Genomic DNA, 25,951 nt, shown 5'->3' on the forward strand with positions numbered 1-25,951 from the left:
CTCTTCAAAATGCCAAGTAGGCAACCCGCCTCACTTTTTCTTTTTTTTGGTGCGTGTCTGTGTTCCCGAAGTCGATTTCTTTACGCGTCTTTGCGATTATTAGTGCTTTTTCCGGCCATATTTTTTCTTGTGTAGCATGCAGGTGGTGCATTACACAGTTAATCCTTTCGCTCAAGAATTGCCTAAAGTTACACAAGTGATAAAAACACAAGCGCATGGACCTAAACAAAGCAGCTACCGAAATATATATATTTTTTTTTTTTCTGGCACATATCGCTCCAACGCTCTGCAGGCGAACCGCCACTGTGCGCATATTGGTTGGACATTGAAAGCGTGCTGCGTGCAACACTGGGCCTGTCAGTGTGCCGACCAGCAGACTGTAACGCCAAGGGGAAGGGAAGGACTTCATATGGACTAGCAGGGCCAAAAATATCGCTTGAGATATCCTTTCGGCGCATGTCGACAAAAGGCAAGAAAAGTCCAATCTATTTTCCAACATGACTGGTTAGCTGCCTCAACATTTTTTTTTTTTCAGTGGTCCTGCATTTAGCTTGTAGACGATACAGGTTTTGGCCACCAAAGTACTGTCAGCAGGATGCCCTGGACCTTACTGTACACAGCGACGAAGTGCGTTAGCCTTTTACCGAGCTGCTCGATCATTCCCGAAGAAAAGATAGGATATGCTATTTCCAGAGTTCGGCCAGGCAGCATGTGACCAGCCAGACAGGAAACAATTAGGTTATGAAACCTGCGCAGTGCGAGGAATATTTTCAGTCGTAGCAATTTAACTTTACTCTCGCAGTCATAACATTAGACCCGTCTCTTCAGGTTGACATTTGTTCTGCTATCCAGTTCTGCTTGCCGCCACAGTTCCTGCTACTGAGAGCTATTCCATGCCAAGCAGCTGGTCCTACACATTCCTTGCAATTTTTGGGCCTTTTATGCCGCGTTCCCTTGAGCCCGATGAGAAGAATCTCAGGCAGCACCACCGGAGCACACTTTGTCGCCGAACAGAGCTGACTGTCTGAGGAGGCGACCGTCAGGCACTGCCGTTCTCACTGGTCTATCTCCATGTCCTCAACGTCGTCAAGTTGCAGGTCGACCTGTGGCTCTGGGGAGTTCGAGACGAGCTTGCCATCCTGGTAGATGACAATTGTCTCGCCCTCCCTGGTGACCGTGCATGTCTGGGCCCACTTGCCGTCCACGTAGCGAACGGTGGTGGCTTCTGTGACGGTTTTCGCGGGAGGTGGAGGCCAGTTGTTACGGTAAAGCTGGCTTATGTCTTCCAGCGGCGTCTCCCATGGAACCGGGAATGGCGCCTGGATCGTTAGACTCTCGATATTCATCTTGAACTGGGAGCCCATGCTCGGCTGTTGTTGGGAAAAGGGGTTACCGGAAAATGTGGGACCAGTGTAGCCGCCTCCGCCGCCGCTCATGGCATACACATTGCGTAACGGATCGCTGAAAGGATCGGATGAACCGAAAAACGCACGGAACACTTCTGTAGGATTTTGGAAAGTGAATGTTGATATCTGTTCGCCGCTGGGGCCCGCGTTACCGTACAGGTCGTAGCGATGCCGCTTCAAGTGATCTGAGAGGACCTGATAGGCCTCTGATATCTTCTTAAAGCGAAATTCGGCCATGTCCCTGTCGTCCGGGTTCTTGTCCGGGTGCCATTTTAGCGCCAGTCGCCGGTAGGCGCGCTGGATAGTCGCCAGCGTCGCGTTCCGCGGCACCCCCAGCAGATTGTAGTAGTCAGGATTATCCATGGCTGGAAGTGTCGTCTCAGGCTCCTTTGCAGCCGTATAGCGCGGCTACTGGAGCCTTGGTTCACAGGACATCGAAGCCGGGCGCTGTGGCGATGGCGCACGGCGGACGGCGGACGCCTGGCCGCGGCGGACAGCGGGCGGCGGCGGCGGATGCCTTGGCTATGGCGGCGGCGCGGATACTGAGAGAGGCGATGCATGCTCACGCGCTTTTCAAGGCGTCTTTCTTTTCGCACAGCCGACCAACAGATGGAATAAAGGCGTTCAACGCTAAAACTCTGATCCAGCAACAGAACACAAGAGTGAGGATTTGACTTCAATTCAGCAACGCTGATGACCTCCTTCAAAACCTAGAATGACCGAAATGAAAAGCGAGCAATGCGGCAAGCAACATACTTTATGGGAGACAAAGTAAAGACCATAAAAAGCGCCGAAAACGAAAAATGTCGTCCAAGAAAATCGATTCCAATGTGGATTAATTATGCTCAAAGTCTATGAAGCTTGCGCAGTTCAATTCACGTTACAGTTCAAGGAATCCCGGCTTCTGTCGTTAACGACGAAGAAGTATATGCATCTACCAACCATGCTTTTTGTTGCGTGAGATCTGCTGCTCGCTGGTGACCTCTGCTTATAGATATACCGCGAAGTTTCATGTGTTGGTTCAGGGCATATTCACTGCAAGTATAAGCCTAGGCGCGGCGAAAAGCCCTACCTTCAGTAATCTGGTGAACCTCCGACATGCGGCGGGCAAGCACAATTATTTTAATCCGTGTGTAATAATCGACGCAGTGGAATCTTTCGAAGTTCTTCACCGCTATCCCTGATTTCCCACGCCTGAATTCTGTATATAAAAACTACGTGAATAATGTACTGTCTAACGAGTTCGACACGGAAGGCGAAGTTTCACTCTGATTAAAACGCGAACTTTTTTCTAACGTCTCTGAGAGCATTCGTCGTGAAGCGAGTGAACTAACCCGCCCCATAGCTTCTCACATTCGCGGCTTGCGATGTTCATGAACGCTACGGCAAAGTCCCCTTACAGTGATTCCTCTTTCTACTGCTTTCTCCGACGAAACCGAAACCGCTTTTTGATGGAAACAGAATCCGGCTTGAAATAGATAAATTGGTGAGTTGTACCTCTGGAGGTCTGTTTCTTTTTTCTCCCCCCTTCCCTCTTTTTCTTCTGGCGTTTCGTAAGCGGTACTAGAGAGATTTAGTATACCGTGATTTGCGATCCGCCACCGTGATCCTCTACCGCTAGTGGGCGGGGCGTACAAGCTGATTGGTTACAATGCGGTAGGTCGCCGACATCTGGTATGTGGCGCCACATATCGGCATCAAATTGATCTGGGCATGCGTAGTTAAACGCGCGGTGGCGGATCACGGTAGCGGATCGCCGATCACGGTGTGCTAAATCTCTCTACTAACTCCCTCAGTACGGCGTTTGCATCCTGCTCTACCGGAGCAAAGGGAATGGTGTCTGCTCTTTACTTTGGGTGCCTTTCCAACAACCAGTTTTTGGTGCGTCCAAAACGTGATCGAAAATGTGCACAAGATCCTTTCAATGATAGATACGTTTCGAGAAGAAGCATGACACTGTGTTTTTTTTTTTTTTCGCGTCCAGGTGTTGCCCAAGCCTTCGTCCTCCGTCCGCACCGTTTCATTAGTTCCTTTCTTGGCGTTGAGTGACATTTTTTTTTTTTTTAAATTTCATGTCATTGTCACTATTCTCGTCAAATTGGTTTCTGAGATTCGGTTGCATCGGTTAAATGCGCCGTAGGCGAATGGTGTTGTTTAGTGATGTTTCTGTAGTACCTGCCTAAACATTGGATACGTCTACAGTATGCGCATAGTAAATTGGCAGTCATACCGTGCTACTGGTCAGGGCGATGCAGAAGGCCGCGAATGGAATTAAAAGTTTCATAATATTTAAATGTTCTACACTTCGTTGATAAAAAGAACGGCGGAGGTCATCGAAACACCAGCAGATCATCCGAATGACTAACATATTCGTTGGTGGGAACAAAATCATGGGGTGACGTCTTGAAATAGCGGAATCGCCGGAAGTATAGAAAGATTGTTACATTGAAGCTGCCCCATACTTACCATTTCTACCATCGACGGCTTGTCGAGAGGATACTGTCCTCAAAGAAGTTATGATGATGATGATGGTGGTGGTGGTGGTGAGGATGATGCTGATGCTGATGCGGTCATTCCCCTTTGTATCGGGGGATTACAAAGTTCTGGATCAGGCCAGGAGAAACGGGTAGAAAAAATTGAGGAGTGAGAAAATTCTATGCTAAATGTTCAGTCAAATAGTCCGAAGAAGTAAGAAAGAGAGAGAAAGAAGAAATTTAACAGGCTGCTCTGTTGCGCCACCAGTCCTCGAGGCGGCGCTTTGTCGTCTCCATTGCCCTCATGATTACCCTAGTCTCTTCGGGTGGTGATGATGACGATGACGATGATGAACTTTAAGGAGTACCGTGACACGAGGTATATGTTCTTTTTCTAACGCGGTGGTTTCAGAGACCCTTTTTCAAAGCATTTCACCCCAAACGGACCGAAAATCAGGTCAGGGAACAGTCTGCACCCATTGTATCAATAGCTGGCGGTACCGAGCGGCACTGGGGATCGAACCCCTTTCCTCCCGCATGCAAGGCAGGTACATAACCCTGGAGAAGTAATGGCTCCCTTTCTGTTCGTCCTGCAAACTCTGTGAAAAGCTTTGCGTCAATTTGAGACCCTTTTTATCCGCTTGCACCACCGAGGCCTAAAGTTGACTGGAACCTTGAGCTAATCGCTCTCGCGGTAGGTGCTTTAGTTACGTCATTAACAGCCTTAATGAAGGACGTAGCAAATACTTGCTGTTTTGAAAGGTGCTGGTCATTATTGTTAATCATGCGTTATTGAAAGCACAGTGGTAGTCACTACAAAAAAAAAAAAAAAAACATTGCAAGCAATGGTTTGCCGCTATGTCTATACTATGGCAAGGCCGCTCGATCTCCAGTGGTTACGGTAGCCTTGTGAATAAAGATGATGAACACGCACAGGTCTATCGCGATTTTCCGACACCATTGCAACGGTGGCCGCGTTTTAAAGCCTCATAACTTTCATGGTTCGCTGTTTTCACCATATTCCAAAAAAAAAAAAAAAAAAAAAACGGGGGGCGGAATATGCATGCCACTTCGGAGCGGATTTTAGAGAGGAGGCGAGCGCATTTGCTCGTATGTTTTTGCTTTTTTTTTCGGCAAAGCAAAATTGACGAGGATGGACGCAGCGGTTTATTCAAAAAGTGTTACTAATAAAAAGGGGGCAGGGATGACTGGCATTCGCAAAAACTGCTTGCTATTTATCGGGCAAAGAAAGCATTTTCAACAAATGTTTAGTCTTGAGGGGTTTGTGATGACACACGCTTTTGGTGCGCAGTTTTCTATTCGCACCTTTCCGTTTATTTATTTTGTTTTTCTAGCTGAAAAATAAAAATAAACTGGGTTTAGAGTCCTACCTATTGCCGAGCTGGACAAGCAAACGGTCGTGGTTTTGTTCCATATTTTCCCTGCTTCTGTGGTTCTTGCTAGTTGCAAACAGAAACAGATATAGGTTTAGTACCTGCAGATAACATAAAGGAAGGGGATAGGGGATAAAGGAAGCTCGAGCCGGTTGACTGTGTGACAGCAGAGGTTTAAGTGCAGACATCACCGCCCCCACTTTTAGTCCTTTTCGTTACTTGCAAGATTGCTTTCATGGCGGCATGGGCCACTTTTCAAACCATTCACATCCCTTGGCACCGATTCTTAAAGGACGTGCTGTGAGGCTGTAAGCCTGCCTCACAAGAGAGTGCTTGGAGGTGCCGAAATACTTGTAATGCTGTTTTAGACTGCATAATGAATATTGTATGAGTTTTGTTTCTTTTCCAAACTGTAGGAGGCGCTTCTAATACATTCGGGACTCGCTTGAGAGCTCTGGTTGAAAGCGCGAGATGTCTCTATAAAGTACTCGCCTTCAAACCTGCTCATCTATATACTGTTTTTATTCACATATACTCCACCCATATATCTGGTGGACCCATATCAATATTCATTGCGATCTTAGTCAACTGTTTGGTCTTGCGCCATCGAAGAACAAGGGTGTGCATGTCTTCTTTTTCCTCTGTAGCGTCAACACAGGCGACAGTATCCGTCATCACAGCACTCATAAAACAAAAGAAGCGATTACTGAATTTGGCTGCACTAGCTGTACATCCCCACTTCCCTTGCAGTTCTGTCTGTCTTGGCTACAAGGGATTTTCTTATCTGCGCTTCGTGGATCCAGGTTTCAGAACGTCAAGGACTTCATTGGTGCCGTGACTGCACCAGAAGGACAAATGCTTCTATGAAGAGCAACAAGGCTTGTAAAGACGAAGAACAACTTCTGAACGTTCTAGTGAGCTGCATTGCTATCGCTTCGTGTGTGTTCTCGGGACTGAACCTGTCTGACCACGGACCGTTGTCGTCATTGCCTCTTTGGTCGCCTGCAACGCATTCCAATCAACCCCCATCTTACATTTGGCGGAGGTGCTGGGTAAGGATACCGACCCTGGAGCTACATAGTCGCACTCTCCCGGCCCCTGCGATGCCTGATGACGTTCAGCCGTGCAAGCGGGTCCTACTGTTACCTGTGCCGTCTCCGTTCGCCAACGGGACCCGGCTGTCTTCAGCGGAGCCGATGAGACTGGGTCACATCATACGAACGAGTATATGAGACGACGAGACTAGGCTGAACAACGTTGTTTTTTATTTAGCCAGTGTCGCTGATCTATTGTATCGGAACCAAGATGGCGACATCCGAACTTGGGCCACCTTAAAAACGAAGCTCGCAAAAGTCTTTGGTCGCCCGACTGCCAGGAAACTTCGTGCCTAACAGCGCTTGCGTGAACGATAGCAGCAGGTCGGCAAAATTTTTACCAGCTATACAGAAGAACTCATTGACTTAAACAAACGCGTCAACGTGGACGTGTCCGAAGCCGACAAGATAAAACACATCTTGAAAGGTATCGACGATGCCTTTCAGATGCTGCTAGCACGCGACTTGCACACGATTACCGCAGTGTTCACGCTCTGCCAGAGCTTCGAAGAGTTGCGCGACCAAGCAAAGATGAAGAGCAACATTCCTGTGAAGACGAAGAACTTCTGAATGTTCCAGTGAGCGGCATTGCTATCACTTCGTGCGTGTTCTCGGGGCTTACTGCCGTTATCCGAAAACTGCATGCAGCGGAAGTGCCGGGTGTGTCACTAAAAAATAAAACACAACAAAAAGCAAGTCAATAAAGCAATATGTTTTGTTGAGTATACAATGGTACATAAACTAAAATGCATACGCAATAAAATGGTTAGCTTGATTAAAATTGCTTGCAGTAATGTCGGTATGCTGACGGCAACTCCCGGATCCCCGCGTCTGTCCCGAACTACCAGGGATAAATAAATAAATAAATAAATAAATAAATAAATAAATAAATAAATAAATAAATAAATAAATAAATAAATAAATAAATAAATAAATAAATAAATAAATAAATAAATAAATAAATAAATAAATAAATAAATAAATAAATAAATAAATTCAAGGTCCCAAAGTGACATCGGCTATGAGGGACGCGGCCATGGTTAGGGTAATACCCGTACGAGTTAACAAATTTTTGTCATTTCGCGCGCCATTCAAAGCTCGCGCTTCTTCGCCACGTGCACAGCAACGCCCACCGGTGCTCGTAACTCAGCTGTTCATGTGTCACGTGACCTGCTCTCTCCCATCACGGCTAGAGCAGTAAAAAGTGTTGTCAGGCTGTTTTCGAGAGACGTGCAAGTTAGCCAAAATTGTTTGAGCCACAGCGCCTTAATCGCCGTTTCGACACAATAGAGACCGATACGGCTTTTACTATAGACCAGCTACGAATCTCCGATCGCAACTAGTCTTCTATTTGTACTAGCTAAAAAGGTAACTAACTTTCGCATCGTGTTTTCCCGGTATCATTTAGGCCCACCGCCGCCACCGGGCACGGAATGGCTCGTTAGCAACAGTTTCACTGCTAAGCTGGCCCCAAGAATCTTAAAGCGCTGATAGCGCAAACTTTCTTCCTCTTGATCGGCAGCAGAACAGGTTCCACCTGATGTGCCACCCCAGCGTATCTGGAGCCTGTGCATGTCCTTGGATTCCCTGTGTGGACGCACGTGTGTATTGTTGCCAACGAAGCTTTTCACCTCCGGCGCAAGAGGAAGACTTGAATCTACCAACAGGCGGCGGAAGAAAGAATTGTCTCATTCAAAACTGCTACGTTCTTCGCCTCCCAATCCGCCGTGCATGACCTAGCGGCACAGATGTGCCGACGACGCGGCCGTGCCACACCCCTTTGCGCGAACCCGGCGTGGGTCGGGCTCGATAGCGCAGGACGGCCCGGACGTCAGTCTCAATTTGTATGTATGTCACGCCTCGCTGGAGCAGGCGTTGTCCATCTGTACTGTGCTAGAGTAGATGACATTTAGTGCGCTGTGTTGGTGCTCTTTTATTTTCAGATAAAATTTGTTTCATGACGCAGCGTAATACGGTTCAATGTGACATCAACTCACACCGAATGCGGTAACGCTAATCTTCAACTGCTGCAGCCCTGTAACAAAGGATGCGCTTCTCATAGCTCTAAAGACGATGACCTTGTGGAAGCCTTTGTCAACTTTCAGCCGCCCTATTATTTTTTATTTTATAGATTCATCACCATCATCAGCCTGACTATACCCACAGCAGGGCGAAGGCCTCTCCCATATTTCTCCAATTAACCCGGTTCTGTGCTAGCTGCATCCACTTGACCCCTGCGAACTTCTTATACCCCAGTCAAGCGTACAAGTCAAAGTGCACTTCCGCGGAGTGCACTTCGCAGCTTGAAAGAGACTTTACGCTACGCAGTGCTAAACGGGAAAGCGAAGTGCACTCGCATAAGCACTCGTTGGTACGAAACTAGCAACTGAAAAACGTCTTTTAAAAAAGAAATTGGAACCTCCAAGCGCGAAGTTCAGGGAACTGCTCTTTAAAGCAGTAAAACATTTAAAAAATGCTTAAAATATGACACCGGGCCATGATTCATAGGCCCCTTATCAACGAGCACCATGAACAATAACAACCGCCCCCTAACTGAAAATGGCGTAGCCGCAGTGGCGCACCACTTATAATGTGGAAGTTGCGTACGCGGTTCCATCACGTTTTTGTTATTTGATATTTTGCCCATCGCTATTATAAAGCATTTCATCAAATGAAAATATGTGCAAAACACGTAAAATCAACTTGTATACATATCTTATTACATATTACATTTGTGACGAAGAAGTTTCTGCCGGCGAGGCTACGCGCTCAGCCCTCGAAGTCTGTTTTGCGAACGCACTCCGACCTGAGTGCACACTTTGGCAAGTGTACTTATGTTACGCTGTTAAGCAGCGGTAGAGTGTACTTTTCGTAAGTGACACTCGCCGTAAGTGCACTTTATTTTGCGCGCTTGACAGAGGTATTAACCTCATCCGCCCACCTAACTTTCTGCTGCCCCCTGCTACACTTTTCTTCCCTTGGAATCCAGTTTGTTATCCTAAGCGACCATCGGTTATCCTCTTTTCGCACTACATGTCCTGCCCATTCCCATTTCTTCTTCTTGATTTCCACTAAATGTGATTACAGATTACTAGAACGAATTTGACTAGGTCGTTGCTCAGAAGTAATGCAGACATCACGAAATTAGGATGTGGAAATGTCATATGCAAAAATACTGATAGATAAGAAGCTGCGCAGCCATCATAAGCCTCTATAATGAAGACAGTCAAATCCCAATAAAGGAAAATGTCAAACAAGGATATACGTTTTCTGTCTAGTTTGTAGGGCTCGTGGCGCGCCGCGCATTCGAAGGCCGCGCCACTTCCCAATGCTCCCTGCGCGCGTGCCTGTTTCCCTCTCCCCGCTCGCGCGGGGATAACCGGTCCCGCGCGACGGGGCTATAAAATAAGGCACGCGCCGCGGTCTCGGTCTCTTCTTGGTTCCTGGCTCGTCGCTCCCGCTTCTCCCCTGGCTCTCTCCACGAGAACGACCCGCAGCCACCCGGACGACGACCCCGGACGGCCTCGACGACCCCCGCGCGTAACGTGAGATAAAGAATGTTTGTTACACGGCCCACTGTGTGTTTTGTCGTGCGCATGCCTCGGGCAGAGGAATCGCCCACAAGTTCTATTCACGGTGTATATACGTGATGTAAGAGTTCTGTATTGGGGACGGTTCGAGATAAGAGAGAATATCTTAGCAATCTGCGATTCGTTGATGGCATTGATTTACTGAATAACTCAGGGGATGAACTGCAGCGCATGATCCATTACTTAGCCAGCCACAGCAGAACAGTGGGTCTAAAGGTCAATATTTAGATAAATAAAATCACTTTTAACTGTCTTGGAAAGAAACTACAGCGTACGGTCGGGAATAGTTCTGTTCAGGGCATGTAGGGACCACCGATCCATACAACGAAATTAAAATAACTGGATGGTTACGAATGTGGTGGAGCGTATTTGGCAGGTAATCTCAGATTATGACTGGCAGGTTACCAGTGCTCCTCGAGAGAAAAGTACGTAACAGCTGTATTTTATCGGCGCTTGTATACCTGCGAGGCAGAAACGTGGAGGCAGAATTACGTGGGGACTGGCGAAAAGGGTTCAACCTAAATAATATCCAGAAGTTTTAAATATGTTCTGGGAAATAACTTTTTTATACATTTAAGAAAGTCTTTGAACATGACTTTTCAACATATTGCAAAACACACGCTAGCAATCGATATATCCGCACATTGTCCCTCGCCAGGCGTCTAGTTGTTTTGCTATTAATTTTAAAAAACGCACCCGATCGGTTTATAGCAGTCCAACTCATACCTTGTCAGCGCCGAACAAACTTCAGAAGCAAAACTTTGGTACCCACCGCAACTTTAGGCCATTTCTATCATAAAAATAATTTTACAGTGTACCAAAGCTGTCTCGTAATTAGGTGTCCAAGAATCCTGGACCCGTTGAGGGTAACGCAGCGTGCTATTGAAAAGCAGGGAGCAATCGCATTATTACGGCATCCCGGTCGAAATCAAGAACAACACGTTTTGGACATGGGTAAGGAATGTAATGTGAAGGCAAGATAACCGCTGGTTATCTTGATAAAAGAGCGCATTCCAAGAGAAGCCAAGCGTAGCAGGGAGAGGAAGTGGGGATCAAGTGGACGCAGCATGGCACAATACCGGGATAATTGGAAAGATAGAAGGGGGGGGGGGGGGGAGGGGGGGGGGGGGTCTTTGCCCTGCAGTGCATGGTATAGTCAGGCTGCGCTGCTACTGATGATGGCGATTTTCAACGTAGTACAACCTGTAAACGTATACCTCGCATATTTTTCCTGCCCGCCGCGTTGCCTATACGAGGACTGCGCAGTTTGCTTTCCTTTCTTTGGGTTGATTTCCGATATGATTGCCCGAGCAATATTTGATTGATTACTGTTTCTGTTTCCCATTGTTGCGATATCGTTCGTGTCAGCATTCTACAGTGATCAGTCATTACAAAGTTCAAAGCCCGCAGTGAGACCAGGTTAGACGCCCGTCGCGGTGGCTGGTTCAGTCTTTTACTGACGCATATTTGGTCCTTTTTTTTCTATTTTTTTTTACCTGGTGTTTTCCACCGGCATCCGCTTGTGCTATTAGCCTAAAGGAAACGTCCATTTTCTTGTTGCTCATAAGGTTTAATACTCGGCTTGAACGTTTACTGCTTCTTTGTGTATCGTCTTGCATCATCGGGACGAAGCTTTCTGGAACGCGTGTATGGCGATTTAGTTCAGGAAGCCCAATGTGAAAGAATTGTCGCCTTATTTTTCGGCTCACTTGAGAGAACAAAACTTGAACCTCCACATCCGCAAGTATGGTCTAAACCAACAGATTCGAAGGTTATGCGCGATGGTTGCCGTTCGCGGCCTCCGTGAACTTTTGTCACGATAGTGCGAGCAACTTTGTGATAGACGCCACTCTAATCTCATTGTGAAGCGCGACGGGAGGACCTCTTAGCAACCAAATCTTACTTGCCCACTGGCCTTCGTCCATACCATAGTCACGCGCCCAGTTCCGCGGTGATCGTTAACTGCTGGACGATGGAGCCTTGTGCAGTTCATAGCTCAACCTAAGTGCGCTCGACAAAGGCTGCTACTTGCTGTGATTTATATGCAAGAATGAGGCAAATAAATGACTATTAACTGTGCCGGAACAACGGCGTTGTCATGTATCTGTGAAAGCAAAGAAAAAAAGTACAACTTGTCGATTTCACCAGTGCTCTGAATTGTTTCCTCTAATCTTCCGCTCGTGAAGCTCAGCATAAGATGCGCATTTCCTGCCTTCAAACACGGGGGAGTAGTTTTGACTGCGCGGCATAGTGGCTTCTGCCCGCTCAGTAAATTCCAACTCTTTGCTGAACGCATTGCTTATACCATGGAGCCCCTTATAACTATTGGCATGGGCTGACTTTTTTTTTTCTTTCAATTATTTTGTTCTTCCCGCCATACGCTTTGCTTTGTTCATGTCATGTGGTCGTCCGGAGCATCAAGAGAGCCGTCGTATGATATCAGAGCTTTTCGTTCTTCTTCTCGTCTCTGTACATATGGCACGTCGTTCCTTTGAGCAGGCTTTTCTTCTCTTTAGCTACTACTTCCTCTTTTTTTCTCTCACGAGAAGCAACCAGCATTCTGCATATCAGGACCGCTTTTACTTCATCATCAACTTTCATCATCTCGCCTCTCTTCTGATGCTAATGAAGGACTCGAACATCACCAATAGAGACAACTTAGACGCAGTGCCATAACAGCACCAAACTGACGCAGTTTGGCTCATTCAAATGCATCATGTGGGGAAGAGGAAAAGGGCATTCCGCGTGCATTTGCGAAGCCGCCGGCGCCGTGGCAGCAACCAGCCCGCCGGGGACGTTAAACCAGCCGTCCTTCACGGCAGTTTGCGAAGCCGTGCACAGGGCGGCGCCAGCGTCGCCGCGGAACCGCGATAACGAGGCCTCTTGAACGCGTGTGCGGCGGCCGCTCGCAGGGGCGTCTGGTGCGTGGCCCGATCGGCGAGATCGGCAGCAAGTGCGTCGCGTGTCCAAAAAACGCACCCCGCGGAAGGGCACAAACCTCGTGCGCAGAAGGCCGGCATGAGCCTTGTCGACTGAGTGAGCCGCGACAGGACAGGGTGTGCGTATGTTTCCTTCGCGGCCGCGCCGTTCGGTGGTGATCTGTTTGTCGTCCTCGGCCGCCGATCGCAAGCTGGAGTGCGACGAGAGCCCGCCGCCGTCCTCGTGCCCGGCCGCTCTGCTGAGCATGGGCACGCTGGAGGAGCTGCGCGATGCCGTGCTCAAGCAGGAGCGGATTATCCACGACCTACGGCAGGTCATCACGCTTCGCGACGAAGAGATCCTGCAGCTGCGCAGCCAACTGGACAAGTTTCAGTCGGTGCTCATCCCGTACAACGCTCGCTACAGCCGCTCGGGCCGACGCAAGGAGCGCGCCCAGGGCATCTCAGCCGAGCCGCAGTCGCTCCGCAGCATCCAGGACCTCATACAGACCAAGTTCCAGGAATACCCCAAGTCCGACAGGTCGGTGCACCTTTTGCGCTCCGCGCGCTCGTGCGAGCCGCACAGAGCTCGGGGAGCTGTTTCGCACCCCGATCTCTTCTAGCGGTTCGTGGAGCACGCGCGCGTGCTCCGCAGCGTTCTTCCTGCAATGCTTCCCTGCATCGCGCGATGGGTCTCAGCTCCATCCTGCCTCTCGTAACCGATTTCGCGGAAAAGCCTTTCGCACCTTAGCCGGTCGAGATGTAGTGTCAAACCCGCAACGTGAGAACGATATTTTGTCGCAAGTCACCGTTTTGCGTCATGTAGGAGCATATTAAGGAAAGAAGGTACTTAACCTCGAAACTAAATGTACTTCAACATCGAAAAGTAAACTGTGTGCACCCTTCAGGGGGCATAAATATTACTGTCACTCAATTCAGGACTCCTCCGCAGCCGTATGAGCCTGCGTGAAGAGATTACTTTCGGTGTTCGTCAATCTTGAAGTTTTGGGCCTGTGTTTTCGACCCGAAGGAGCGCTCGCGTGTCTTTCTTTTTTTGTTATATTGCTATTTGGAGTACTTTGCACCGACCCAAATCTCAGCACACTGAATGTTTATGCTAATTTTCCGCCGGGCAGTCGCAGCGGCCGGCACAACTGGCTGCAGCGGCACATGCTCATATCGCCCACCCGGAGCCAAGGACACCGGATCGCTAAGTTGGCGGCGGCGGTTAGCGGTGTCGGGAGGAGCGGTGAGCGGCGGCCGCTTTCCAGCTGCCTGTTTACCCGCTCTCTCGACTCGCTCCGGGCACAGGCACGAAAAGGAATGCGGAGGACTCGCGGCGAGCGCGGTCTCCGTGCTGATTATCATAACCTGCCGACCGTGCGATTCCCGTCGCGGACTCGCGCTTTTACTTTTATCGCTTCCTTTTGCGCTCTCGACTGGTTCATTTTCCCTTTTTTTTTTAAAGTCACGTTATCGTTTGGGCTCTCGATGATACGTAGTGCGGATATTTGCTGCAAGCGTAGACGGCGTTATTCGGAAATTGACACGGTGCATGAAAGGGATGGATACAGCTTCCAATGAGTGCAGTCAACCTGGCAAAAAGCATTTCGGGTGTTTTCGCCGCCCACCGGTCTACTATATCGCTTGGTTGACACGAATGGTAACGAACGATAAACATCGATGGCTTTTCAAGTGAGCTGTGCATTCTGTGTTACTTCCGTAATGGGTGCGAAGAGACCTGAGAAAATAAGCGGTGGGAGACAGTTACTGTACAGAACAGTGCCCCACTGGCCATTGTGAACCGGGGCTCGGTCTCTCGTCTTGCCGTGGGCAGCGCATTGAGAGAGTTCTCAATATGAAGCATTGCTTGAGCAGACGTACACTTTGGCTAGCTGGACTCCTGGAAACTGACGGCCTGGTGACAGTTTTTGTGGTGCAGCATCTATCCAGTCCTCATAAATACGAGGGGTGGGCAACACATTCTGGTTATTGTTTTACGTATTTTTTCTTTCTTTCTTGCGCACCATTGTGCCATCGCACATGGCCGGTCCTGATTAGATCTAAATATAGCTGGAAACCGGTTACATCTAGAAATTTTCCATGAAGACTATCGTAATCTCTTAAACATTGAGCGCCCGATTATAGTGACCGAATACTTCTATTGAATTACTAAGCATGACACTGACTATTCATAATGATAAACTGTAAGACGAAGGTTGATTTGAAAAGAGTTTGTAATCTCTAATAAAATGTCTTTTTTTATTTTGCTCGTCCGTAGGATGCTTTCGCTTTTTTTTTCTTATCGTACAAACAATAGTAGCGAGGGAAGAACATCATTGGTGTTTATTATATATATTATAAATGGTTCACAGGAAAGGACAGGCGCAGTATCTGTCACACTAGTTTCTGTGGACACCTGAACCGCGCCGTAAGGGAAGGGAGGAAGGTGGGATGTGAGGTGGAAAGAGAGAAAGAGGAGCCGTAGTGGAGGGCTACGGAGTAATTTCGACCACCTGGGTCGAAATTACTGGGTACCTGGGGATCTTTAACGTGCGCTGACATCGCACAGCACACGGACGCCTCTTCGTTTCGCCTCCATCGAAACGCAGCCGCCGCGGTCGGGATCGAACCCGGGTACTCCGGCTCAGTAGTCGGGCGTCTTACCACTGCACCACTCCGGCGGGGCAATGGTGTTTATGCAGCAAGTGTAAAAGAATACCAAATCTACATTTGTAGCCTTATGTGTATCCACACTTCTTTTCCAAAAACATAACGACGAACTGACAGCATCCACTTGCATAGACAGTGTAGCGTGCCTTTGGTCAAGCATGTGCACGCAATTGCGCACGTGTCTGCAGCAGACTGGAGTCTTTGCGGGAAAGCTGCTATTGTATTCGCAAACTGCAAAGCCCAACAAAGCTTTAGACTGACCTCCAGGGCCTACTTACATGAAGCGAAACTAAAGCAGTCTCCTTCCCAATCCGACCTTATTCCCAGTCCAGACCCTGTGCTCGATTTGACAAAAGGAAAGGCGCCTAACTGGCTCACTTTGCTGGTGGACACCTGACCGCGCTATGAGAAAAATGACACAGACACTATTTGGCAACTGAAGCTGTTAGTTGGCGTTCATATTAGGACGAAAACACTCATACGACCATCAGAGTCGAGCAAAAAGAGTGCTTGTGTCTCGCTGGCTGTCATAGCAACTGCGACGCTTATGCTAACCCTAACCAAGTCATGGGTTAAAGATCCGCAGGTGGCTTAATGTGTTTTCCTCAGCCCTCCACTATGGAAAATCTGTCTCTTTCTTCTTTCGCTCCAATCCTCCCTTCCCTCACGAGGCGGCTGATTCCGGTCGCTGCGGCCGCTTTTCGTTGGAGACGAAAAGCAAGACGCACGTGTGCTGTGCGATGTCAGCGCATGTTAAAGAACCCTAGGTGGTCGAAATTTCCGGAGCCCTCCTCTGTGGTGTCTCTCATATAGCCTGAATCGCTTTGGGACATTAGACCCTATTAACTAAACTATAACCAGACCAAACCATCAAGATATACGGCTGAGATGTCTAGTGATAAATGAGACAGATGCGCCTTTCCTTCCTTCAAGACGAACTTTTTTTTTTTTCATTTCGGAGAAGGCACAATTTTCCAGACTGTGCCGGTCGTTCAATGCTAAGCCGCAAAACAAAACCACTCCAAATAATGCTAGCGCACGTCTTAATTCGTTTAAGCATCATTAAACCCCGGCTACATTTTTATTTTCTTTCAAATCATGGTTGAGGTGTCTATTGACAAAGTGATCCAGTTATTCTTTTTTCCTCACCCCGCAGGAGCTTATACTGCGAATAAGGCTAGATTTGAAACGAGATCTTTAATTGCATCGGGCAAGCAGACCTATAGGTCTTAGAAGCGCCTTGGTACCGTGAGCTGCATGCACTACGATACGAGAACTCGCAGCCAAAAATTAGTCTATGCTCGAATCATTATAAAACACTCAGTGTCATTGCGGGCCCATTGTGTGAGATATAAAAAATAGAATAAATTGAGTTAACAAACGATAAGCACTAAATGATGTCGGCATATAAATTGTTTATTGCGCACTTTTATCTGAAACAGAATGCTTTCTTCAGTAATGCACGCGCTGGCACTAAAGCGTTACCCGATATAACTGATATTATACGTTGCGCTTATCATATTTGCACTTTAAATGTTTACAGTATCGGCTGCAGCGGTATACAGTACCAAGCACGAAGTGCCTTCATTGGTAAACGTGCATTCATAAATTTATTTCTTTGGGATCACATACCTCACTGTAGTTTGAAGGGTACGTATTTCGTGTTCGTTGCGATCTACTGCCGGTGTCGAAACCTATATGAACTGCAAATTTGCGGCTGTAGGTATTATCACGAATGCTAGTCTTATAACAAAGAAGATTGTTTCAGAAAAGCAACTTACGTGCCACGAGCCCCCGCTTTTGAAGAAGTGTGCTGCCAATCGGTCCAGCAGCTTTTGAATGTCTGTGTTCGTTGATTAAATGGCTCGGGCAATAGCGTTCGCCATCTCCGCCATAACCTAGACACATTTTGGCACCTTCCCCCGCACGCCTCCAAAAAAATAAATAAAAGAAATCGTGGCATACGCAGTTGCAAACAGCATCTGCTGGTATCTTCATACCCAGGAATCCTGGATGAGCGCATGTTTTCAGCGGCAAGCTGTTTATGAACGCAGTTCTTTTAGCATGGCGTGTATGATTGCACCATGACAATGAATATAACCGTAGATCCTCCCTCGGGGCGCATGATGTTTCCTGGAAGGTGTTTTGAAAAACACACCACATTGTTTTATATGGCAGCCTTAAATTACTCAGTGAGAGGGCAGGACAAACTTTAGAAGCGACTCGCGAGATATGTTCAGAACAGTATCTTGCATTATTCATCAGTTGCCTGAGAAGTAAAAGTGGCGTCTTAGAATGCTAGACTTGTGACTGTGCAGAGCAAGGCTGCCCTCGTCTTTGGGTTTCAAACAAAAAATGCTTGGAGGCCCCTGCCTACTTAACAGCTCAGTGACTCCGAATTGAACATCCTGATGAAATGTTCTTGCCGAAGGGTTGGATTTTGTTATTAACCGTCACAGCGAAATTTGTTTCTCGCTTTTAGATACATTTATTAAAGTAGGTCTACTTTATTGCTGTGTTTCCTGACCGCAACTGCAGTTGACTCTGTGACTTATTACACACTTTGCACTTTCCACCGTGCTCCCGCAGAATAACAGTTCCATCAAGCGTTTCTGTAAGTCTTCGCTGCAAACGAGCCACACGTCTACTAGTGACACAAATTTGCAGTGTGCTCTGAACTAGCACGTGCGTGAGGACCCTTTTGAGCTGCACAGTACACGTATGAGGAAACTCCAACCATCGATGTATCATGTCGCCTCCGCATGCATGCGGGACAGGTTGATTTTTTTTTTTTTTCTTCGAATTCGTGAAAGCTGCGAAGAATGCGAAAAGGAGGAGCAAGGAACCGGCGAAGTTGTACATTCGGGCGATACACTGACCCCTCTCAAGTAAATGCCGTTTAGCGTGTGCAGAGGATGCATGGAGAGACACGCATACGTACCTACGTGCCTCCCATTCGGCGGCGCCGTCAACTGGGATACTGTGTCTCAGTAAAATGCTGATTACGTTGCCGCAGCTTCTCCGTGGGCAGCGCTGGAGTTGCTTCACTTGCTTGCTGATAGTCCACTCCACCATCTTTGTTGTCCGCCAAGCTTTCCTGCGCGACCGTTGAACCACCTTTGTTTAAAAGTCACCCAGTAAGCTGAAGCCATTTTCTTTTGTTTTGAAACTTTCGCGAGATAAGACTAGACCTCTTGACGGACTCTGTCGTTTGCAAGCTAAGCAGCGTCTAGCGGCGCCATCTTCTTCGTCAAAAGCTCATTATGTAGCTGCTGCTGCTTCGAATTCCAGCACCAGGTCCATTTGCTGGCGCCGGCGGCGTCTCGGCGTTTTATCGATGTCGCCGCATCAGATAGGAACACTAGAGCTGACCCTTTAGCAATCTCTGGAGAGAGGCGAGACCGTTGAGGTCTGTGAGAAAACGGGTAATTAACTTTTTACGAGCAAAGTTCTGTAGCCTGCACTTGAGAGAAGCCCTTTTGCTCTGTATTTTTAGCGCGAGACTGAAGTGCGCGATAACTCGATACCAGCTGCCGCGTTGCTACCGGTCGCCTCTTATGTCTTTTTCTTTTTTCCCTTAATCTGAAGGTGTCTGCTAGGACCGATCAAATTATCTCGCGCTGATTGTTCTCGAAATCGGACGGCCGCACGTTTCGAGGAATCGCCTCGTCGAGGGGCATCTCGTACGCGGCCACTGTCGCTACTGGCACTACAAGTGACCGCTTCGTAAAGAGTGCGGCGGCTGTTGGCGGATACTCGCGTACACTTCTCGGGACGCGCGGGTCAAATCTTTTTCTCGATACGATGCTCTACGTTGCGCACCGAGTACAAGCGAGTGCGTTTCAGTTTGCAAAAGCTTTGTCGGTGATTATGGCGGGTTTAAGAAGAAAGCCGGCGCCCTTGAGGACATGTACGAAGTGCGTGCGCTAAGTGCTTTCGGCTGGATTAGATCCCTTGCAACTCGTAAGGGTTGCCAGGAGCTTCTCCGCAAGCGTTTGTTGCTGTTTTGCTGCAGAGCACCACTGCAACGCTCCCAGTGGCCTGAGCAGCCTCACAACAGGCCGCGGCTCGTAGATACATCAGCGCTCCTCCCATCTTCCACGTTTCGAGTGGTCGCCCCGCGTTCCACCAATGCTTGCGGTCTGTCTAGTCCAGGTCATACTTAAAAAGCTGCCTTTACCGGGTAATTAGTGGGACGGAATTCAGAAACGAAAACTATTTCTGCGGGTGGACGGCAATTCTATGCGTTGTTCGTCATTCCTTTAGGATACTGAATCCCTTCAAACCTAATTATCCTTTGAGACAATCAATTTACCCTTGCAGGCTATGGCTTCACCTGACATCCAGTCTCATGTATACGTCACTCGTGTATCCGTACGAGCGCATATGCACATGTCCGCTTGTGAGAATTTATGCCGCTGGAAGTTAGCGCCCGCTTTCTCATTTATTGCACCCGGTTATTTCGACTGACAGGCAGTGATTGGATAACAGTTGTCTAAAATACTGAAATTCAAAGTGGAAGGTGAGAGAAGGCCGAACGCCATCCGCCCGCACAATGTCGTGAGTCATCGTTGCAGCGCTCGCTGCTCAAAACCAGCCGGCTGCCTCCGCTGCGGCGGATTTCCGCGGGCACTGGTGTCGAGCGACTTTGCAAACTCTTGCACCAGCGCGCTTTCAGGACGGTGGCCTGGAATCGCAGGTCGGTAGTACGTGGGGGACGACAGCGGCCCAGCTGTGCTCGATGCCGTCGTCGACAAGCATGGTAGTACGCCCATGCAGTTGGCTGCTGTCGGAGAGATCCTTTGTGGGTCGGACGCCCGCCCGAGGCTGGCTGCCAGCCTTGCCCGGTTAGCTCGCCCTTATCAGCGCCTCGCCACTGTTTTAGGGGTCCGTTTTATCTCGGCGGCGAGGAATGTGTCCACAGCCGACGCTGCGCGCGACAACGAACAACCTCGTTGCCGACGTCTACCTTCTTTGTGTGTGTGTGTGTGTGTGTGTGTGTGTGTGTGTGTGTGTGTGTGTGTGTGTGTGTGTGTGTGTGTGTGTGTGTGTGTGTGTGTGTGTGTGTGTGTGTGTGTGTGTGTGTGTGTTAGCGAGTCAAGAACGTGTATTTTTGTGTTTGTGTGCATGCGGGATCGTTTCTGTCTTCGTTGCTTTAGCGCGTGCAAGATAAAAGCGAGAATCAGTTTCGACCGACGGATTGGCGGCAGGCTCGGGGTTGTGGGTTTTGTGCCCACGTGTTGCGGCTGTGTGTCTGTCGCGCGGGTTGCGCCAGGTCACTGCCTTCGAAAGTGTAAGCGTGTTGAAAATTCTCTTATGTTACGACCAAGCATCCGCAATAGCGCGCTCTATTGTTCGCCTGTGGGCATGGATAAGTTTTGTGAATATGTGGTGATGGTCCAATGGCTCTAAGTGAGCCTGTTTCCAGGAATCCTGTTTTGTAAGCATGTTTTGCTTTGTGGACAACCTGCAAATGCCAAATTGACCCTGTCAAGAGAACGTCTGGAAAAACACAAAGAAACGTCCCCCTGAGGGAAATAGCAGGAAGTGCTTTCTTTCTTTTGTTCACCCTTCCAGTCGAGAAGTGCTATCCTCCAGTGATGAATGCCTCCTATCCAAAGGAGACGACAGAGTGACATGTCCGCTGACGTGCAGGACAAGAAAGGAGCATGACTCATACGGCCATTAAGTGATTTCCCGGGAATGCAGGAAAGATTTGCAATTGTCGAAAAGGGACCATGTTGGGAGCCCTATGCGGCGCCACGTGCACTCGGGTTTCTGAGAAGTAAAACCCCTTGTCAGAACCAGCCTGTGGTTTCTTTGCTGAAGAATAGAAATGTACCTCCTCTCCTCGCCGTTCCCAAGCTTTTCCCGCCAACAAGTGATCACGCCCAACGAATGAATGCCGGACCAGTCAGTGCTTCAGACCATCAGTGCAGTGATGTGTTCGATTGGATGCCGATACCTGAGGGGCGTGCCCTGGATTTGGTTGGTCAGCATCTTCAGAGAGGGGCTGGACATAGGGGGTTTTAAGGACGCTGCAGAGCACGAAATGTCGCTCTGGGCCCTGGGTAAACGGCTCATCCAGTCGCTTCTCGCTATGAACTCTTAACGCTTGCCATTTTGCTGATGTACCCTTCTTTTTCGTGTAAATAATCATGTAAATAAGTTTTCTCAAAGTGCCATTAAACCTGCTTGTACATATTTCACCAACTTCGAAGATTCAATCCTACTTCAACCCCGAGTCTCTGCACGCTACCAAGTGAAGGCCGGGTCGACGTAGCCCCAGCGTCACGACAACTGGTGAACAGCGGTGGGATCTGAATCTACAAGCCACAACATCTGGTGGCAGCGGTGGGATCTGAATCTACAAGCCACAACATCTGGTGATTGGAGGTGGATCTGAAGCTACAAGCCACAACATCTTGTGATCGGAGGTGGCATCTCAAGCAACAAGCAGGCGCAACAATCGGCCAACAAGACAGCAGCTCGGAACATCGATCGCATGTGTGGGTGAGTGCTTGGCTTTTCTTCTGATGTGGACCAGGTTCTAGAACAGGGTTAGATTTTAGAACTGGTAAAAAAAGTGTTGAAACGCCTTTAGGTTTGGTAGTTTGCACTGTTGTTTTGGAAGTAGCCGACACTCGGAGCGATCATGGACCTACAAAAGCTGCAGAAACCGGAACTGTTGCAATTGTGTGAGGAATTGGGAATTGATACAAGTGGTTTGGCACGAAAACCCTTGATTATAAAGGCAATCACTGATCTGGGAACCGATGATGAGGAGCTCAGTGAAGCATGGAACCTCATCGGTCAAAAAAAGGAGCAGCTCAGACAGCAGAAAGAGCGGGAAAAAGAGGAAAAGAGGCGTGAGAGCGAACGTGAGTGGGAAAAAGAGGAAAAGAAGCGTGAAAGAGAAGCAAAAAAGCTGGACCAAGAAATTGAGCTCCGGAAATTAGAACTAGAGTTGAGCAAGAGGTCGGGCAATTGTCCCCAGCTAGCGGTACCTCTTCTCAACAAGGAGGCAGATTTCAAGATGTCAAAGTACATGCAGCCATATGTGATATCAGGGGATATCGGTCTGTATCTGGCTAACTTTGAGCGAACCTGCGAAAAACTGTCCTTCCAGCGAGACACTTGGTCTCAGAGATTATTGACGGTTCTGCCCTGCGAGGCAGCGGAGGTTGTCGCGCGGCTGAGCAAGGAGGACGCGGACAACTACGAGAAGGTCAAAACTTGCCTTCTGAGAAAGTATAGGCTTAGCGCCGAGGCGTTCAGACAACGTTTTCGGAACGCTACTAAGTCCAGGGACGAGAGTTACCCTGAATTCCTGTACAATTTAAGAGTTAATTTGGGCGAGTGGCTAAAGAGCACTGATTCCTACAGTGATAGGGACGCTGTAGTCGAGCGAATTCTTTTGGAGCAGTTTTATAACTGCCTCCCAGAAAAAGAAAGAAATTGGTTACAGGACCGAGGCGAAATTAAGTCGGCAACTGAAGCTGCCGAACTTATTGAGGAGTATGCTTCGCGCCGACAATTCAGCAACCCAGCAGTGGATAGGCCCCGCAATCCCAAGTTCAGTGTGAAAAACCGTCAGGAAAGGCACTTTGCTAGAGTTGGAAACGAAGAAATGAAGGTTTCTTCAGGCAAATTCCCTAGAAAGGACGGCAGTGAGAAAAGTGGGGAAGTGACCAACGTGCAGAACACAAAGAATAAGCTTGAGGCTAGGAAGCCGCTCACATGCTTTAGGTGTAATGAGCAGGGTCACATTGCCGTCAACTGCCGGAAAGAAAAGATTGCTTTCTCGTATGTCAGGGACTGCGATGAAAATATGCAGCTTTTGGAACCTTACATGCATGACCTAGTAGTCAACGGGAAGCCTTGCAAGGTACTGCGCGATTCGGCCGCAACGATGGATGTTGTCCATCCGGCGTATGTGTCACCTTCCGACTATACAGGTCAGTGTGCGTGGATCCGCCAGGTAGTGGAGGAACAGAGTGTGTGCTTGCCAATCGCGAACGTGGTCATCGAGGGCCCTTTCGGCAAGTTAACAACCGAGGCTGCCGTTTCAGGAAAGCTTCCTAAGTGCTATCCGTATTTGTTCTCCAACAAATCGGACATGCTACTGCGAAAGAGGGGCATCCTTTTCGGAGACAGAGTTGTGCCAGCCTTAACACGTTCAAAGGCGCGAGAACTAGCTACACTGCTCATTCCAGAAAAATCCACAGCGGAAGAAACGGCAGTTAAAACTGTGGTCGATGCGGAAGATAGCGGGTCGGAAAACTTTGAGAGCGAGGCATCTCAGATAAGTCAACTTAAAAGCGAGCTTGATGAGACGCGGAATGAGGACGTTCTTGAGAGTAACATCTTGCCGCCAGTGTCTAGTAATCTCACGAGACTTTTAAGTGGAACCCGAGAGGACTTAGCTATGGAGCAAGCCGTGGTAAATCTAACGTTAAACCTTCCCGAGGAGATGGGGGACAACTTGATTTGCCTCAGCGGAAAGGGAAGCAACGCTCAGGAGCTGCTCAAAAAGACGGAGCAGAGAGGAGAACTAAAGAAATCCCAGCTGTCCGATCTGGGCGAGATAATAACAGAGTTTGAGGCCTGCTTCGTGGACAGGCCAGGCAGAACTGATTTGACTGAGCACGATATTGAGCTGACTTCAGACGTGCCAGTGCGATCAAGGTGCTACCGATTTTCTCCAAGGCAAAGAGAAATTCTGGATAGGGAAGTAACTCGCATGCTGGAATTGGGAGTAATAAAACCCTCGGAAAGCGATTATGCTTCGCCTATGATCTTAGTAGAAGCTCCAGGTAAAGACCCTAGGCCTGTGGTAGACTACCGAAAGCTAAATTCTCTCACCAGGGATCAGGTGTATCCTATTCCGAATATTGAGGAGAGAGTGGAACAGGTCAGTAGAGCGGCATATGTGACTACGCTGGACCTTACTCGAGGATACTGGCAAGTACCGCTCACTGAACGCGCCAGCAGATACGCGGCTTTCGTCGCTCCGACGGGCAGCTACCAGCCAACAATGATGAGTTTCGGGCTCAAAAATGCTCCATTTTGTTTTTCCCGACTAATGGATAGGGTTTTAAAGGGGTGTGAAACATTCGCGGTGCCTTATTTAGACGACATTGCGGTTTTTTCCGACTCATGGGCGGACCATATGGTACATCTAAGAGCTGTACTGAGCCTTTTGCGTCAAGCTGGACTAACCGTAAAGGCCGAGAAATGTTGCCTGGCAAGGGCGACCGTGGACTACTTGGGTCACAATGTAGGTCAAGGTTTCAGGAAACCTAGCGAGATTAAGATTTCTGCGGTAGCAGACTACCCGCGGCCGAGCACGAAGACGGAAATTCGAGCATTCCTGGGTCTGACGGGATACTACAATCACTACATCCCTAACTATTCAGTTTTGGCTAGCCCTCTGACCGACGCTCTCCGCAAGACAGAACCGACAAATGTAGTCTGGGACGAACAAAAGGAAGCCTCCTTCGTAAACCTGAAGGCTGTGCTGATTAGCCGTCCGGTATTGCGAGCTCCAGACTATGGCCGAGAATTCACGGTCCAGTGTGATGCCAGTGATCGAGGGTTAGGTGCTGTTCTCTGCCAGAGAGATGACGACGGTAATGAGCACCCCGTGCTCTACTTGAGCAGAAAACTGAGTTCTAGAGAGAGGGCTTATTGCGCGTCAGAGAAAGAATGCGCTTGCATTGTATGGGCCATTCAAAAATTGCAGTGCTATCTTGGAGGGGCCAAATTCACCGTAGAGACGGACCATTGTCCCCTGGCTTGGCTGCAAACTGCGACATCGAAGAACAGTCGCCTTCTTAGGTGGAGCTTGATTTTACAGCAGTACAATTTTGAAATAAGATACAAAAAGGGGAAGTTAAATGGGAATGCGGACGCGCTTAGCCGCTCTTTCTAAGCGGTCCGAGATGTTCCTCACCATGTATCCAAATTGATAATCAGGTTTTTTTTTTTTTTTCGTGCGCTTGTATGTGTGTGACTATGTAAAGCAGCACGTTTGGTTTTCTAGGAATACGTGGGTCCTGAACGTCTTGAGAGTGGGCTTTTCTCGAACAACAATGGCAGTTTTCTTTTGACCTGGTCTCTTCAGACGGGAGCCGAGTGCTTGCTTCGACATGTGGTTGAGTTTCAGACAGCTCGAGCAATTTGGCCCACAACAATCAAGACAACGCGACAAGCAACAGCGAGCTTCAAGCGTTCACGTGCAGGCCATTAAGTCGTCTCTTCATGCAGCAGCTGGGACTGCTGCCCTCCGAGACTCTTCTGGCGGGGGAGGAGGCTGTTACGACCAAGCATCCGCAATAGCGCGCTCTATTGTTCGCCTGTGGGCATGGATAAGTTTTGTGAATATGTGGTGATGGTCCAA

At 48.6% G+C, this 25,951-nt stretch overlaps 2 protein-coding genes across 2 annotated transcripts in view; one reads left to right on the top strand and one right to left on the bottom strand.

Moving 5' to 3' along the window:
* Positions 1-1,055: 1,055 nt before the first annotated feature.
* On the bottom strand, positions 1,056-1,769 carry LOC146204805 (dnaJ homolog subfamily B member 6-A-like). Its single transcript, XM_084605221.1, has one exon. It carries the CDS (start codon positions 1,767-1,769, stop codon positions 1,056-1,058), a length of 714 nt encoding a protein of 237 aa, XP_084461347.1.
* An 11,074-nt stretch (positions 1,770-12,843) lies between these two features.
* Positions 12,844-25,951, top strand: part of for (cGMP-dependent protein kinase for) — a 170,186-nt gene continuing 157,078 nt past the window's right edge. Inside the window, exon 1 of the mRNA XM_084589504.1 lies at positions 12,844-13,417. Coding sequence (XP_084445630.1) covers positions 13,023-13,417 — 395 coding nt within the window. The 5' untranslated portion in view covers positions 12,844-13,022. The remainder of the gene's footprint in view (positions 13,418-25,951) is intronic.

This window comes from Amblyomma maculatum, chromosome 1, assembly GCF_055883805.1.
Source record: "Amblyomma maculatum isolate TAMU_Amacu chromosome 1, ASM5588380v1, whole genome shotgun sequence".
Lineage (NCBI taxonomy): Eukaryota > Metazoa > Arthropoda > Arachnida > Ixodida > Ixodidae > Amblyomma > Amblyomma maculatum.